This window comes from Xiphophorus maculatus, chromosome 18, assembly GCF_002775205.1.
Source record: "Xiphophorus maculatus strain JP 163 A chromosome 18, X_maculatus-5.0-male, whole genome shotgun sequence".
In the NCBI taxonomy this organism is placed as follows: Eukaryota; Metazoa; Chordata; class Actinopteri; order Cyprinodontiformes; family Poeciliidae; genus Xiphophorus; species Xiphophorus maculatus.
This window is the reverse complement of record NC_036460.1, coordinates 30342811-30357948: the sequence shown is the minus strand read 5'-3', so window position 1 is coordinate 30357948 and position 15138 is coordinate 30342811. Positions and strand designations below refer to the sequence as shown.

Genomic DNA, 15138 nt, shown 5'->3' with positions numbered 1-15138 from the left:
AGTTTGTTTGCTAGTTTTTATTAGTTATTAATAGTTAAATATTGTTTAGTTTGGTTTTTATTAGTTTGAGTTTTTTCATGAATTGATTCATTCGTAGGTGCAGAACCCCAAAAGGTCGAAGTATTGTATTGTGAATATGAATATATATCAAATACTCAGCAGAAGAAACCAGTTGAGGAAGCATTGAGGAAGATCCCCAACTGAAGCCCGGATGAGATCAAACCAGGAGCCGAGGACACTGGGTAAGAAGTTGACAAGTCAGTGGTGAACTCAGGATCTGCTAAGGAAACTGTGAAAGTTGAGGCCAAGGTTATCACAGCTTGTGTTAGAACCATTTATTAGGCCCCAGGTCCTAATAAAGATGCTTCCTGATCAGGCAGCTGGAACAGCTGGATCAGTGCTCAGTGGATACAATACACACCTGAGCACATCCAGTGGTCTGGCAGTTGACTCCTTATGCTGTCAATCATAGCTGTGGTGGAGCTATAATTGCTTTTCATCTGTGCCATAATATTCACAACAGCCGGCTCATAATCTCGTGTCATGAAGTGTTCATGACAAAGAGAAATAGTTTTGTGGTTGAGAAGAAGGCCTCCTACTTCATCTCTGCTCTGTTTTCACTCCCTTTTCCTGCCTGACTGGATCTTCCAGTAAAGAATTCTCACGCTATCTTTTGGCCTGTTGTTCTATGACTGCAGTTCACGCAATCTCGTTGACAAAGTTGTTTGTGGTCACAGCAACACCAATAATACTATATTGATACGTTTTTTTTGGCTCACGCATTTGACAAAAATGGCATCAAATGAGGGGCGTGGTGCGGCGGCCGCCCTGAGTTCCTTTGCTGCACGTTGTTGTGGCCATTTGTGCTAAATTTTGTGGATTGTAATTTCTACCGATTTAGTTTTCTCTTTTGGGCAGTTAGAATATATTTAAGTGTAGAACCAAAATTTGTAATTAATTTTTCTATGTGGAATTGTTTAGATTACGTTGGTAATTGTTAGACCCTCCCATTAATTTGAGTAATTAAGGACACACCGGGTTCTTGGTGGAGGTCTATTGTTTGGTAAATGTCTGCCGTGTTGACAGGAGGTTTTGTAAAAGATTCTTTTGACCACTTTTTAGAGCTTGAAACATCAAGTTAACTATACTTTTGTTTTCAACCAAGTTATAAGAGATTTTTAGTAATTATTTTGCCGCTATTTTTTTTTTACAAGAAATAAAGCATATATATTTTTTCAAAACAGTCAAGTGGGAAGTGTGTGCAAATCAAACCACCTGCTACCACCCAGGGCCTTTGTTGGAATTTTTGGGTTTTGGCCGCAACGCACATCTTTCCCCACTTCTCTCTGCCCCCTCCCTGTCAAATACAGGCCACTAGTACCAAAAGAAATGTCATCCATCTCACATGCTTTGTTGTCTGTCAGTGTCGTAATTGCATTGACTATATAGTTGCGCAATTTACCATACGCCAGTTTATAAAAAACCCTGTTTTTTTGATAAAAAGATTTGGCACTAGTATGTTTATTTATTTATTTATTCATTTTTTTGCCCATATCAAACTTTTTTTTTTTTTGGCAAAACTCCAATGGAAACACTTTTTTTCACATCACACGAATCACATGATCAACAACCCGATGTTGGCAAAGTTTTGTGCAGCTACTAACACTTTCCTGATTCAAACAATCCCCTCCAGAACTCTTAGTCACAGCCAAACCCAGGTCTTCTGGTTCTGGTTCTGCTCTGCATCCCCAGAACCAGAACCGAACATGGAGAAGCAGCATTCAGCTTCTATGCACCACAAGAAGAACAAACTTCCAGAAAACTGCAAAACAGTCAAAACACTGAGTTCCTTTAAATCTGGATTAAAATCTCACCTGTGTAGAGTTTGCATTTGAAACAAAATCAATGAAACATTATTCAACAATCTGATGTGTAATGACAGAAAAATGGAATGTCTCAATTATTGACTGTCTTCTACGACTATTTTTTGTGTGTTTTTATGATGTAAAGCACTTTGCCTTGTTGCTGAAATGTGAAATACAAATAAAATTTGATTAGACTTTTTTATTTAATTTGAAGCATGATCACTACTGAGAACCTTTCTAGCCCAGAGGAGCTCATATAAATCAAAGGGTTTTTAATTCCAACATACAGGTGGAAGCCTAATGCATAGTCGATGTATTTTTGGCACATTTCTAGGGATTGTTGTGGATTTTACACTGTTGTTCACAGGCCTGTTTCTTTCATTTGGGACCTTGGATCTGAACTTGGTAAACAGGATTTGCAACCATCTCCAGTAAGAAGTGTGTTTCCATCCTCACCTGTGTTGTAGCTCTAACAGTAAAAGTGATCGGTATGTGAGCCCGCCCTCTGGCACCGCGCTGCTGCTGTTAAATCTGCGAGGCTGATCTTCCTGACAGCATTCCTTCTCCTCAGTGCAACACAGAGTTGCGGAGCAGAGCAGATCAGATCAGAACAGAACAGGCTGTTTGTGTGAACAGCAGCGGCTCCTCTCAGACCGTCAGCTCCTCCTGGGGACGCAGCAGCAGGTGACAGTGACACTCGGGGTCAGAGGCTGCTTTTAGTACGTTTTTGTTTCTGGGCACATCTTCGGCTTCATAGGAAAAAAAAAAAAGAAGAAAACTTCTAGTTGGTCTTTGCTAATGAGAACCTTGTTCCCCAGTAGATCCAGGAGATGAAAGGACCGTACAACAGGACGGCTCCAGGAGTCGGGCTGGGCCCTCCGCTGGAGGGGCCGCCCGCCGTGCCGGGCCCGCCTGGCTGCAAACGGAACAAAGGTAGGGAACGAGTGTTGTTTGACCACACAAGTTTATTTGATGACTTTTACTAAGGAATGACATAAATAATATGTCATTTCAGTTCAGTTCAAGTATTTCTAGTTTTTGAATATGTTGATAAAATTGTTTCTCATACTGTGGCATATATGGGGTATGGCAGGCCCCTTTAACATAAAATTAGTTTCATATGACTATCTGTAATTACTTTCCAGGTGTCTTAAAATTAGTTTTGGCTAAAAACAACTACAGTTTGACTGTCAAGAATTTAAGATATCTGCATTCAAATTCTGATTGGTCAGAAGAACAGTTCAATATGTCCTCAATAACATTTTGATGGATCGAAATGCCTTTTGAGATTTCTCAAATGATGTCACCAGATTGGCCATTTGAAAGATCACACTTCTGTAATTACAATCTAGGATATCTCAGATCAAATTACGACTAGTCAATTTTATATTTTCAAGTATATGAATTGAGAAATTGCGTATGACATAAGACATAAAGTTGCTTTTGTTTGACTGTCTGATTATCAGATAATGCCGTTTGCATTTCAAAATGCTTTAAATTCGAGGACAGAGTCCACCTCTGTGTGTCATGTTCCGTGTTTTTCTGTGTGTTTATTTTGAGTTTCCCGTGTCTCTGAGTCTCCGTGTTGTCCTGTCTCCCTTTGATTACTCCCAGGTGTTTCTTGTTCCCTGATTACCCCCAGTGTATTTAGTGTCACCTGTGTGTCTGTTCTTTGTAGGGTCCTTGTCATGTTGTGTTTGTCTAGTCTGCCTGTGTCACCAGTTGTGAGCATTTGCCCTGCGCTCCTTTTGTGCTACCTGGTCTTTTGGACTTTGAGTTTCATTAAACCATCTTATTTGCCTCTACCTGGGTCTGCTGCCTCTGCCTCACCACCAAATCATGACACTGTACACCTACAGGTTTGCCAACCAACCGCAGGATCAGTGAAACAATAATCTCCAAACTCCCACATAGCCTTTACTTGAAGTACTGATTTAAATCAAGGCTCTTACATTCTGTCCTTTTATTAGATGTCAGACTTTGGATTAGTACGATAATTATAACTTGGAAATTTCACAAAATAACCTAAAGTCTTTGAGGCCTCCCTGCCATCACCCTAATCTTTCCACTCAGAAGAAACATGTTACCATGTTGTAAGCTGTGTTTACTATAAGCTATAAGCTCTCAAACACTGCAGCAATGTGTGATGTGTAGTAATGTGTGCAAAAGACTCAATGAGATACGAAGTATCAAAGGTTCAAAGTACCATCACAAAGTGTTACGTAGAAGTTGGTCATCTTGGATTGTGAGCTGCTAAGACGCCCATCGTTCCCTCTGTGCATTCTGACTTGTTGAGAAGCTTTTTGTTTTTTCCCAACCTTGAAGTTTTAATTTCAGAGTAAAACATGTCAGTACAATATGTCAGCTGATAACAATCATATTTATTTTCAACTCGGAGGTCAAACAGTTAGCTGTGTTTTCAGTAAACATGTCCATCCCAGGTGTGTGGATAAAAGAGCCAAAAAAACCAAAATGATCTAACGTCAACTATGCTTTCACTCTCTCACTCAGTAATTAGCTGGAGTTGCGGAGCAGTTTTGATCCTGTCCAACAGGCTTTTTGTTTTCTGTTTTTCATCAAGGTACAAGATGTTCAGTCTCCGGCGGTGAGCAGGTCTACCTCGGAGTTCGTGTCAGAATGCCGGTTAGGGATCTGCTGAAAAACATCCGAGTGCCCAAAGACATGGACCCCGATGACTTTAACGTAAATCCTTTCTTCTTTTTGTTTGAAAATGCCTGAAGTGGTGAGCATATGTTCTCTTCCACTCCATCAGTGATCTCTTTAAATCAAAGAGATTTAAAAGAGATGTATAAAAGCATATCCAGTTGGGTTTTTATAGATTTCCTTCTGGAGATGCTCTAAATACAGTGGGATAATAATCTTTGTCTCCTTAACGCTCCTGTGTTCCTGCTGACTCACTGTTCTATGCCCAACATTTCACAAGTTCTAAAGAAACTCCTACGATATCAGTGAGTCAGTCCAGGTGTCTTCGTGAATATCAAGCATATACAAGTACAGAGATGCAGGCGTGACCTAGTTCACCATGTCTTTATGAGAAGAGTGACCAAAAATATTGAACATTTTCATGCTATTCAAATTTTTGTATGTACCGTAGTTGTAATCTAAATAAGTGATTCTTGAAGTGCAGTCATTTGCTATGGTAGAAGCAACATTTTAAACATATTGATATACATTGTGCATTGATGAAACTTTTGTTTGTTTGTTTTTTCACGTTTCTCCACAAAATGTGCATGTGTGAATGTAGGAAAGAGGCTCGAAAAAAGGCTCTGGTGAGTGAACTGATGTCATCACTGCTGTCCAAAAGATCAAAGCTGCTCTAGTAATATTTCTTGGATAAGAAAACTGAGTAAACTGTGGTCTATGACAAGACAGACATGTAAAGCGGCATTGTTTTTGTCAGATTACCAAAGGTTTATATATATATTTTTAAAAACTGTCATTGCTTTGCTCCTTGATCTCCTGATGATGTTTGTCTCTCTGTTCAACAGGAAATAGGAAACGTGCCAGAACTCGCGCAAGAAACAAAGTTACCAGGGTGTGTGTAGGGAAATAAAACAACAGTGGGTTCCTCATCTTCATGGGTGAGAGATTTTTGGATTGCTGAGTTTGGTGTTGCTTTTACTTTTAGGCAGAACAACCTGTGAAAAGCCTGGAGGAACTGGCAATCATCATCGAGGTGTTGGAAGAGGACCTGAGATCTGGCTGCACTCCTCGCTCCCCTCCTACTGACTCCACTACCTATCCCGAACTGTCTCCAACCGGTAACACACACTGAACACTTACAGTCCAACTTGCTAAACTTGGATCTGGAAGATAAACTTCATGCTACCCCTGTGCTTTCCCTTGTAGATGTAAATTCTGGTGACGAATACGATGAAATCATTCCCAGCCCAGAATCCTACATGGCCTACTCTCCCAGCGCCTCGGAACACGACGTGGCCTGGACCCGACCTGACTGCATGTTCCTCAGCCTCCAGCCCTCCGGTGTCACTGATACGCAGAGCTACGGTGACAGAGAGGCGGGCTGGTTCAAGCCAAAGAACAACTGGGATCTGAACACTTCTGCCTTCTTCTGGACACAGCTGCAGAAAGAGGAGAGCTGGCTGAGGAAGACCTCTGATGCTGAGCTGCTGACCACTGATGAGCATGGCAGGACGTAAGCGTGGTGCTCACTGTTACTGTCTGGGAGGAGAGGCGTCTTAAGCTCAGGTTTTACACTGATTTTATGTTCCTTATGATTTGGTCCTCCAAATATTTTGAGAACTATAAATTGCTCTGGAGTTGAAGTTGCATCAGGCAAAAAAAATGTAGAAAATCTCATTGAGATTAAGAATCTCAAGAGAATCCTGGGCAAGACTGGCAGCGGCACCACTCAACATTACAGAACATTCACAGCAAAAAGAGAAAATGTTCACACTAAATAAAACAATTAAAAGATTCCTCAGTTAAAACATTTAAAGAGAAACGATTCCTTCTCAAAACCAGTAAGAACAGATTTAAAACATTTGGAGACGTTTGGACCTTTAGGTTCATTTTGTTCCTGCAACTGGTTCCAAGAGCATGGAGCAGAAAACTGAAAAGATTTCTTTTCAAGTTTAGTTCTGACACCGAAAGTAAAAATAAATTCTCACAACAAAGAAAATCTCTCCCAGTGGACTTTCTATTTATTTAAAGACCAACAAATACAAAGTTCTGCTCAATTCTTATTCCCTTCAATGGCCCATCTGGGATTTCTCCCATTCAGCTTGATTTATCAGGTTGCGTTTCAACCGGACCAATCGGTGAACAGGAGGAGTTGTGAACAACTGATGTCTACAAACGAAGCCTTTCAGTCGATGTTGGCCACGCTGTCAAATATTGAGCTGTTAAAGTTGGAGAAAGAGGAATGTTTAAGATATTTTGTTGCTGGCAAAGATGTAACTGCCCACAATTTCCGGTAAGTTTCATTGAGCTGGTGCATTACATACGTCACATCCAATAGATAACGACTGGCTCAAATCATTGAAAACTTTCATGAGGGTCTAACCCTCCAGCCAGCAATCGTTTCTCAGCTAGTCGAGCGTCTGTTTATAGCAAACAGTAGAACAAGTGGCTGGTTTTTAACAGGCTAATGAAGCGGCAACAGCAACAACATGAAAGGGCCGCCTGCAAAGCCATTTGTAATTATTTCCAGTTTAAGTCTCTCCTGACCACGCATTCTTCCAGCATCCATTTTCTGTGAACTCGTTCCTCCAACTCTTGCTCACAGCCCACACTTAGCTCTCTTCACGGCTGCAAACGGTAGTGTTTATTTCTGGGTTCATGCCGGTCAGTATCAATCATCAAAGATTGAGTTATGAAGTGGAAAAAACATACATGTCGCATCTGACAGTATGTCACGATACCAGTCAACCTCTGAAGAAATGTCCAGCTTATGGTCCAGAAAATACGCTAAATAACGCTGACAGTAAAATTTTGAGATTTTACTCTTCAAGCTGTGGAAATAGCTGCAGCTTGCCATCCAATCAAAATCATTCAAATAAACTCCACCTGCAACAGTCCATTAAGTTATCAGCTGAGTTCAAATCTTACTCTTTGTCGTCAAAGTCATTCTGAAAATCGTCATTATTGTTTGTTTTATAGGTTCACCCTCAGTTCACTTCTCCTCCTAATCCTTTTTCTTTATGAAAAGTTCTTTCACATTCCTGTTCTGACCTAGAGTAATTAATTGTCTTTCGGGTACAGCACATTTTGAATGTGTTTGAATGCGTCACATGTGACACAAAACACAAACATGCGACGTGTAACCCTGAGGAATGGGAAATCCAGCTATGACACAGGAGCAAGCATGACAAAACAATATGTTTGTCGAATTGAGTATTTTCACTTTCATTGCTCCTTTTCAGTCTCAGCTTTTTTGAGGACAGAGGAGAAGCTGAAAACACTGACAGTTTAATCAGCAGTTCAGAATGAAAAAGTGCTCTAAGATCATTCACATTCAGGAAGATGTTGGAATATGTAGTATTGAATCGATGGTGAGGAATATGAATCTTCTGTGTCAAAACATGGCAGAAATAGGTTGTTTTTTTATTCCCTTTCAGCATTTTTACATCCAAATTCTCCCTGTTTTCCATAATTTCTTTAAATTGTTTTGTAACAACACTAGGAAGGCTTCGTCCGTATTTACTGCCTCGTGACTTTAACGTCTTCTATGAATAGATGCCTTTGACAGCGCTGTCATCTTTCTGTGATAACTGAGTGCCAGAGTTTCCCAAGATCAAAAAGTGTAGGAAACTGTAGTCAAGTCAGACGGAGGTTCAGTTTTATTTCTGACTTCAGATCAACATCTTGTCATGTTGGCAGAAAGGTGGAAATGAAATAATTCAACCCCAGGCAGCACCCGACTCATCCTGACGGCAGCCTTTTTCGTCATGCTAGCATATAATGTATTTTATCCGTGTTTTAGATTTGTAACTTTTCCTTTTGTTAGATCCTCAAATGCATCTATTTTCCCAATCTGTCTGTTTCTCCCTCCAGACTTCTGCATAAAGTGGTGTGTCTGGGAAAGAGAGCACAGGCGTATGCCATCGCCAAAAGAATGTCTGCAGTCAACAGCCTGGACCTGAAAGACTCTGATGGAATGGTACCGAACACACACTTATTACACCAACATTTAACTGTTGAAGTTTTGCCGACTGAAAGCAACACTATTTTTGCCACCAAAACTAAACACGGCCAAGCCGTTGAGATGTGGAGTGAAAAGCAGTGAAACAGTTCACACTCTATTCCTGGTACACTGAAAAATGTATTGTCTCCTTATAGATTTTTTTGTCACGTTTCTGTTCATCAAAAAATGTCAATGTCAGTAAGAGATAATCTCAGAAAAAAAAATCTGTTTTGAAAAGATGATTGTAGTTAGTGATGGGAGACAAGCTGCCCAAACCAATCTGGATAATCAATAAATCACTTGAAAAGAACTTGTCTGACGACACAAGGTAAGGAAGAATATCTTGAAAACAAGCAACTTTGTCATGTTTGTTGCCAGTCGTTTGACCCACATGCAGAACACATGCAGGAGATGGAGAAATCAGTAAAATCCATCCATCCATCCATTTTCTAACCCCCTTGATCCTTGTGGGGTCGGGAGGGATGCTGGTGCCCATCTACAGAGAACGTTCCGGGCGAGAGGCAGGGTACACCCTGGACAGGTCGCCAGTCTGTTGCAGAAATCAGTAAAATAAAGTTTATTATATAAAAAGAAATGAATATGTTTTCTTTGTCTGGGAACTGGACCAGCTGCGGAATTTGGAGCACTGAGGATAGAGGAGATGAGAGGTGAGCACAGCTTGACAGATGATTGAAATGATACTTGTGAGGTGGATCCACTGGGTCGAAGTAAGGCTGGCGCTGGGGCGTGGTCCCTTCAAGGAGTGTTGGATCCAGGTGGAGTTGGAACTGTTGACAGGAAATCCAGTGAGGCAGAACGGTGATAATTGCTAGGTGGTTGTTTTCATTGGAGGGCAGACAGGTAGCAGCACAAGCTTGTCAACACGGAAGAGGTTTGTTGCCAGTCGTGGACTCCTGAACCAGAGGTTTCTTCATGGAGATTCTTGTTGTTGAATGGTAGGACTCAGAAGGCACAAAGGGTAACATCCAGAGCACCACTTGGGCACCAGCAAGATCACAAAGGTGGGTTGAGTGAAACACTCAGAGAACTCAGAGAGACTCAGGAGGAGCAAACATTGAGGGGCACAGAGTACCATGAACGGCTAACCCTCAGGTATTTTGCGTACTTGTGTAGCTTGAGTCTGCAAAGTGTCATAAAATTTCACATTGATGTAAAATTTTGATCACACTTTGTACCCCCAGACTGCCCTCCTCTATGCGGCCAAACACAATCAGCACCTGATGGTGGCGGATTTGATCCGACTGGGGGCAAATGTGAACGAGACCAACAACCTGGGAAAGTCCTGCCTGCACCTAAGTGCTGAGAATGGCTACATCAGAGTGTTAGAGGTCAGATGATTTGTGTGCATTTTGTTTTTTATTATTATTATCAGGTGGTTTGGTGTTTTCCTAATTCCAATTTGAACAATCCTTCTATTTTTCCTTCTGTTTTTCCTCCCTTCCAGATTTTAAAACAAGGAATGATGGATGGGCTGCATATTGATGTGGAAGCCACTGATAACTCTGGTAAGTCCTAGTCTGCTTAGCTATTTTCAATATTAGATAAAATAAGAAGAAAACACTATTACAACTTAAAAAGGGACTAAAGACGACTATATTTAGAAAGCCACTAGAAACATTTGAATTTGGCTAATTTGGTGCTAATACGCATAGCATTAGAGGTTGTGCCTGATATCACCTTTGATATTATTATTGTTATTAAAAATGCAGCAAATATACCAGTAATGCCTTCACTAAGAGACTCATTGGTGAGAGAAGAGCTTGGGAACTTCACACAGAGAACTTAAGAATTGTCCGGTTGGGCCTGTGTGCTTCTTGTAAAAAATTACAAAATAGATTTAGTCACCAGAATGTAACCAACATCAGTCATCTAACAGTTAATTTGCTCTCAGGGATGAGTGTCCTCCAGTGTGCCGCTGTGGCTCTGAAGGCCAGCATGAGTGAGGTGGACAGCAGCAAGTCTCTGAGTCACAGCAGACTTCACACTCTGCGCCAGGAGCACATGATGGAGACACTGAAGTGTGTCCTGCAGATGGACAGCTTCCTGCATGCTGCTGCCAGCTGGTCTGCTACAGGTATGTTTGAGAAGAAAACTGATTCACAGCTTGAAACACTGGATCTACAGAGGCTGCTGAATTCTGTACGGATGTCTTAACGCAATAAATATTTGTAATGATTTATTGAAGCCAGTGATTTATTGAAATGATTCCAAAGTAGGCAGGTTTGTTTCTCGCGAGCAACTTTAAGAATCTTTTCTTTTTTTAAACAAGTAATAGTTATTTAAGCTGACCCTGGGTTGGTTTGCATCACAACAGGAACTCTGCAGAAATAATAACATACCAGTAGGTCTTTTTTATGCATTTTGTCAGGGATAATATGTAAATATGCCTTTTCTTCTCTTTCAGATCCAGAGTACACTGTACAAAGCTGGCTGAGCAGCCAGCATGTTTGCCCTGCAGGGCATTTTGGAACCCCGACAGTAATGTTCTGAGTTTGTTCAGGCTTGACTTCAGTCAGAGAGACTACAAATATTTAGTTTCTTGCGCAAGTATAAGTTCAGGCCTGTTATATATGTGAAGCATCTGTTAGGCTGTGTGTGGTTGCAGGTATCTGGCTTGTAGTCAGTTCTGTACTAATGCCTGCACAGAAAAATCAGATGCACCTTCGCTGGTTTCTGTGAAACTTCCATTGTTAGTTACAGTTTCGTAACAAGTTGTCTCTTAACAACTGCGTCCCTACAGACTCCAAAGTAAAATTCTTTGGCTTTACTTAAAGTATCGTAGGGTGATTGTGCCTTTCCAATATATATCTTCAGAACGATTATGAAGAGCTGTAAAAGAATATTTGAGTCTTCATGTCTCCATCAACGTCGTCTTACGCATAATTTTGAGGTATTTCATTAAAAAATGTTGTTGGAAACAGCAACATTTTTAAAAACACTTCATTTTGGGGGGAAAAAAGAGTTAACAGGGCAGTATTATGTAAAATCAACTTTTTGAGCTTTACATTATGTTATAATGTTATTGTGTTTCGTCGATTCCTTCATGCATGTTTGAGAAATCCTCTAATCTCCTTGGAACCATTCAGCTGTGCAAAACATCTGGGTGGACTTAGCTCCGCCTTCGAGGCGCAGCTCCTCCTCATAGCTGCAGTTTTCTAGCTGCCAAGCTTCTGCCTTACAGAGCAGCCCACCCCACTCAGCTCCTTCAGACTAGCCAGCACCAATTAGCAAAAACCTGAACTGCTGCATCTGCTGAGCTCATTATATGAGCTACGTGTAAGTGAAATGCTAATAAAATTGCTGCTAAAGGGTTAAAAGAGGAGCCATGTTGTGATGGCTTCCTGAAGGCAGAGATTCAGAGAGAGGAGGAATTTTTAAAAGGACAAAGGCCCAATTTGAAGGCATTAAATATCAAAGTAAAATTTCCAAGTCATATTTGATATATTTAGCATTTTTATAACAACTGAATATAACATAGTTACATGATTGTGTTATAAAATGGCACTAAGTGCCTGGAAAACACAGAATACTGTCTCTTTAATCCACAAAAGGGGAGAGAGAAACATATTTGCTGAATAAGCTCTGATGCAGCAAATTTCCCGTCTTTGCCTTACCAGGGCCTCAAAATTCTGAAAACTTCAAAGTTTTTGACATGCGTGGCCCATTCTAGTTTGTACACTCTACTTCCTGCAGACATGAGTAACATGAACATCTGGCAAAGTGACAATCTGCGTAGCCTAGTTGATTCTCTTCAAACCAGTAGATGGAAACACGGCTAATTCTCGCTTTCATTTATTTTTCTTTTTGGGAACATTTTAAAAATGTGCTTAATATTTGCATGACTACTGGATGGAAGAACAGCTATTGACCAATTAGAGTTGCTCCTCATTGGTCACACTTTAACTGCAGGCTGGTTTAAGATTCGATATATATAACCTGAACATCTGGTTAGTGAGTTGAATAAGCACAATCACAATACAAATGTAAACCATGTGAAAGGTTTCAATCGGATAAAAGGCACTGGTTTGATTAACTGGATGGAGAGCCAATGAAATCCAAGAAAAAAAAGCCAAAAAATTTTATTTACATGTTGGATGTTTTAAGGACTGTTGTTTAGAGCGCATTAAATAGTGAGTTGTTATGGGAAAGTATTTCAGTTATACTTAACTGCTTTCCCATAACTCATTAAAATATTTTGGTGTGTGGAGTCATTATTTTACCTAATGTCACATATAGAGTCTTTCTTTATTAAATTTTATATTTTTTATGTGTCCTTGGAATATTTAGGTTGTTTTTAATCATTACACTTTGAATTTTAAAAATTCTAAGAAAAATGAGTTTAAAACCTAAATAGAGAGAGGGATGTTTTCTTACCTAATATATCAACTCTTGTCATCTTTTTTCCTACTTTGGTTTTTAAGTAAAAGGGGGAAAAAAATTATTAATTTCCCCACAAAAAAAAGCCATTTATTGTATCAGTTCTGCTGAATATGTTTCTATGTTTGCACTACCTGTTATTGTTTATACTATTAAACAGATTAGTTTATGGGCTATTCTTTCTGATCTGTGGCGCCATGTTGTAGCATCACATGATTGTGTTTTATAAATGTAAAGAAAATTGCATATTATATTGGGAATATTGTATATCAGTAAGGGTTGTTATGGATTATGGATACTTTTCTTTGAATAAATGACTTTTTGAATATCTCTAATACAAAATATGTAAAGAATTTTGTATTTGTAATCGTAGTTTCTAATTACAGCTACTTTTTTGTTGTTTTAAATGTATTCTGGAATTTTGCTGTGTTTTTCCACTGGCAAACGGGGAGCAACTGGGTGCATGTTAAGGAAGGTAACGTTTAAAATAATGTTGGTAAGAGGTAATGCCTCTTATGTCTGTGGGCGTCGTCATGTTGAAATTCCTGCTTCTTATCTGGAACTCTTTAACCTCAAGTCTGATGTCAAACCTGTCAAGACACCTCATAAATTACTGAGGATTTAGTTACTAATACCACAGTTTTATCTCAGGCTTTACCAGGATGACAGATCAAAGTTCGGAGCTGGCTTCTTTTCTTTTCCCCATTAGTCCATTAAGTTCAAGACTGCAACCCTTAAATTTGCATAGCTTTTATTATAAGGACTGTATTTACCTTTATCCATCAACATAAGCTAACGCCTCATGGCTAAGCTAACTTTGGCTAAGTTCTAATCCAGTAACAGATGTTCAGAGGCTTTGAACCAGGCTTTTCTCTCCATAATTATGAGCAGCCCACATAAAGCTGGTGATTATACCTGAGAAGGTTCCTATAGGGAATAAAAATACAGAACACAATAAAAATGAAGCCATCTGTTTCTAGCAGCTCCTGCCTCCATATTTATTTGTTATGCACAAAACTTGTGAATTGTTTTGTAAAACTTATTGTTAATGTAAACGTATCCCACAGTCTTCTGCAAACGTAATTATTTTCATCCTGAAATTCAATAAAAAAAAATGTATTTAACTAATTTACAGTCTGTAATGTTTTAATAACACACATAATATGATTATTGAAGTGGATACCTGCTGCTGTTTGTATTTGCGCCAATCAAGCACATTTACCTCTGACAGATCAATAACTGATTATTGACTCATTATGGCGTCGCATGAATGAGAAATATTAGGAACGAGACAACAGTCCTCAAAGCTGATGTGTTAGGATAATCACAAGAGTCTCAACACAAGAATAATAGTCTCAGTGAGTTTAAGTACAGCTGACATGGTCCTACTGAACTGTGTCGTCTGACTGGGCCAGATTATCTACACTGTAAAAAATATCCATATATTTAACGGTAAAATTGTGACAGAAAAAACTGCAAACTAGAAAATAATTTAAGAATGTTGATTTGACATGAATTTGCAGTAAATAAGTTAATATTTTAAAAAAGTAATTTGTACATTGTTTCTAAAAAAATAACAAAATAAAACGTAATACTACCGTAAAGCACTCTTTCAGTGTTTTCTTCAATGGAAAAATTTCGTAATATGACATTGTGATTTCAGAAATATTTTTCACAATATACATTTTTTTAGTCAAGAAACTGAAAGCACTTTACACAGAATCCATTCCCGATTCACTCTTTTCAGGTCTTTATCAGCTTCCTTTTGTTTTGTGATTTTTATTATAGCATATTTTACCACTCTTTTGGATGTATTTTGTTTATACAGAACACAATGTGTAGCTTTTTAATATACATTCTGTTAAGCTCATAATTGCATGAGCTTTGCAATTCAAAGTCAACAACTTGTCAGGCCTACAGCTAGCTGCCTAGACTGTTGATTAAAATATATCTTATAATCCCAAAAGCATTAAAATAATAATTTGATGTTTTTTCTATTAATTCATACTTAAATAATATTTTGTATGTGTTTTTAAACAATAAAACGGAATGATTTTAACGGTATTTCATTTAAAACAATCTCCCCCTTGAAGTCTGAAGCATCGTTTCACATTAACGCGCCTGAATTCAAATGGACCAATCAGCGCGCTGCGTCAGGCTCCAAAGCAGATAACGTCATACAGCTCCACATAAGTTTCACTTTGGACT

General features: G+C 39.2%; 1 protein-coding gene across 1 annotated transcript; it reads left to right on the top strand.

Annotated features, from left to right (window-relative positions):
• The first annotated feature begins 2423 nt into the window (after positions 1 to 2423).
• Positions 2424 to 11521, top strand: LOC102234539. Its single transcript, XM_023350726.1, has 12 exons — positions 2424 to 2549; positions 2687 to 2798; positions 4447 to 4568; positions 5131 to 5155; positions 5375 to 5421; positions 5515 to 5647; positions 5736 to 6042; positions 8403 to 8508; positions 9735 to 9881; positions 9998 to 10058; positions 10445 to 10627; positions 10958 to 11521. Exons 2-12 carry the CDS (start codon positions 2696 to 2698, stop codon positions 11041 to 11043), a joined length of 1320 nt encoding a protein of 439 aa, XP_023206494.1. The 5' UTR covers positions 2424 to 2549; positions 2687 to 2695; the 3' UTR covers positions 11044 to 11521.
• The last annotated feature ends 3617 nt before the right edge of the window (positions 11522 to 15138 follow it).

Coding starts and splice junctions, on each gene's coding strand:
- LOC102234539 (XM_023350726.1), top strand. CDS start 2,696: ATGAAAGGACCGTACAACAGGACGGCTCCAGGAGTCGGGCTGGGCCCT. Junction 5,422..5,514: donor CAAGAAACAAAGTTACCAGG/GTGTGTGTAGGG, acceptor TTTTACTTTTAG/GCAGAACAACCTGTGAAAAG. Junction 10,628..10,957: donor TGCCAGCTGGTCTGCTACAG/GTATGTTTGAGA, acceptor CTTCTCTTTCAG/ATCCAGAGTACACTGTACAA.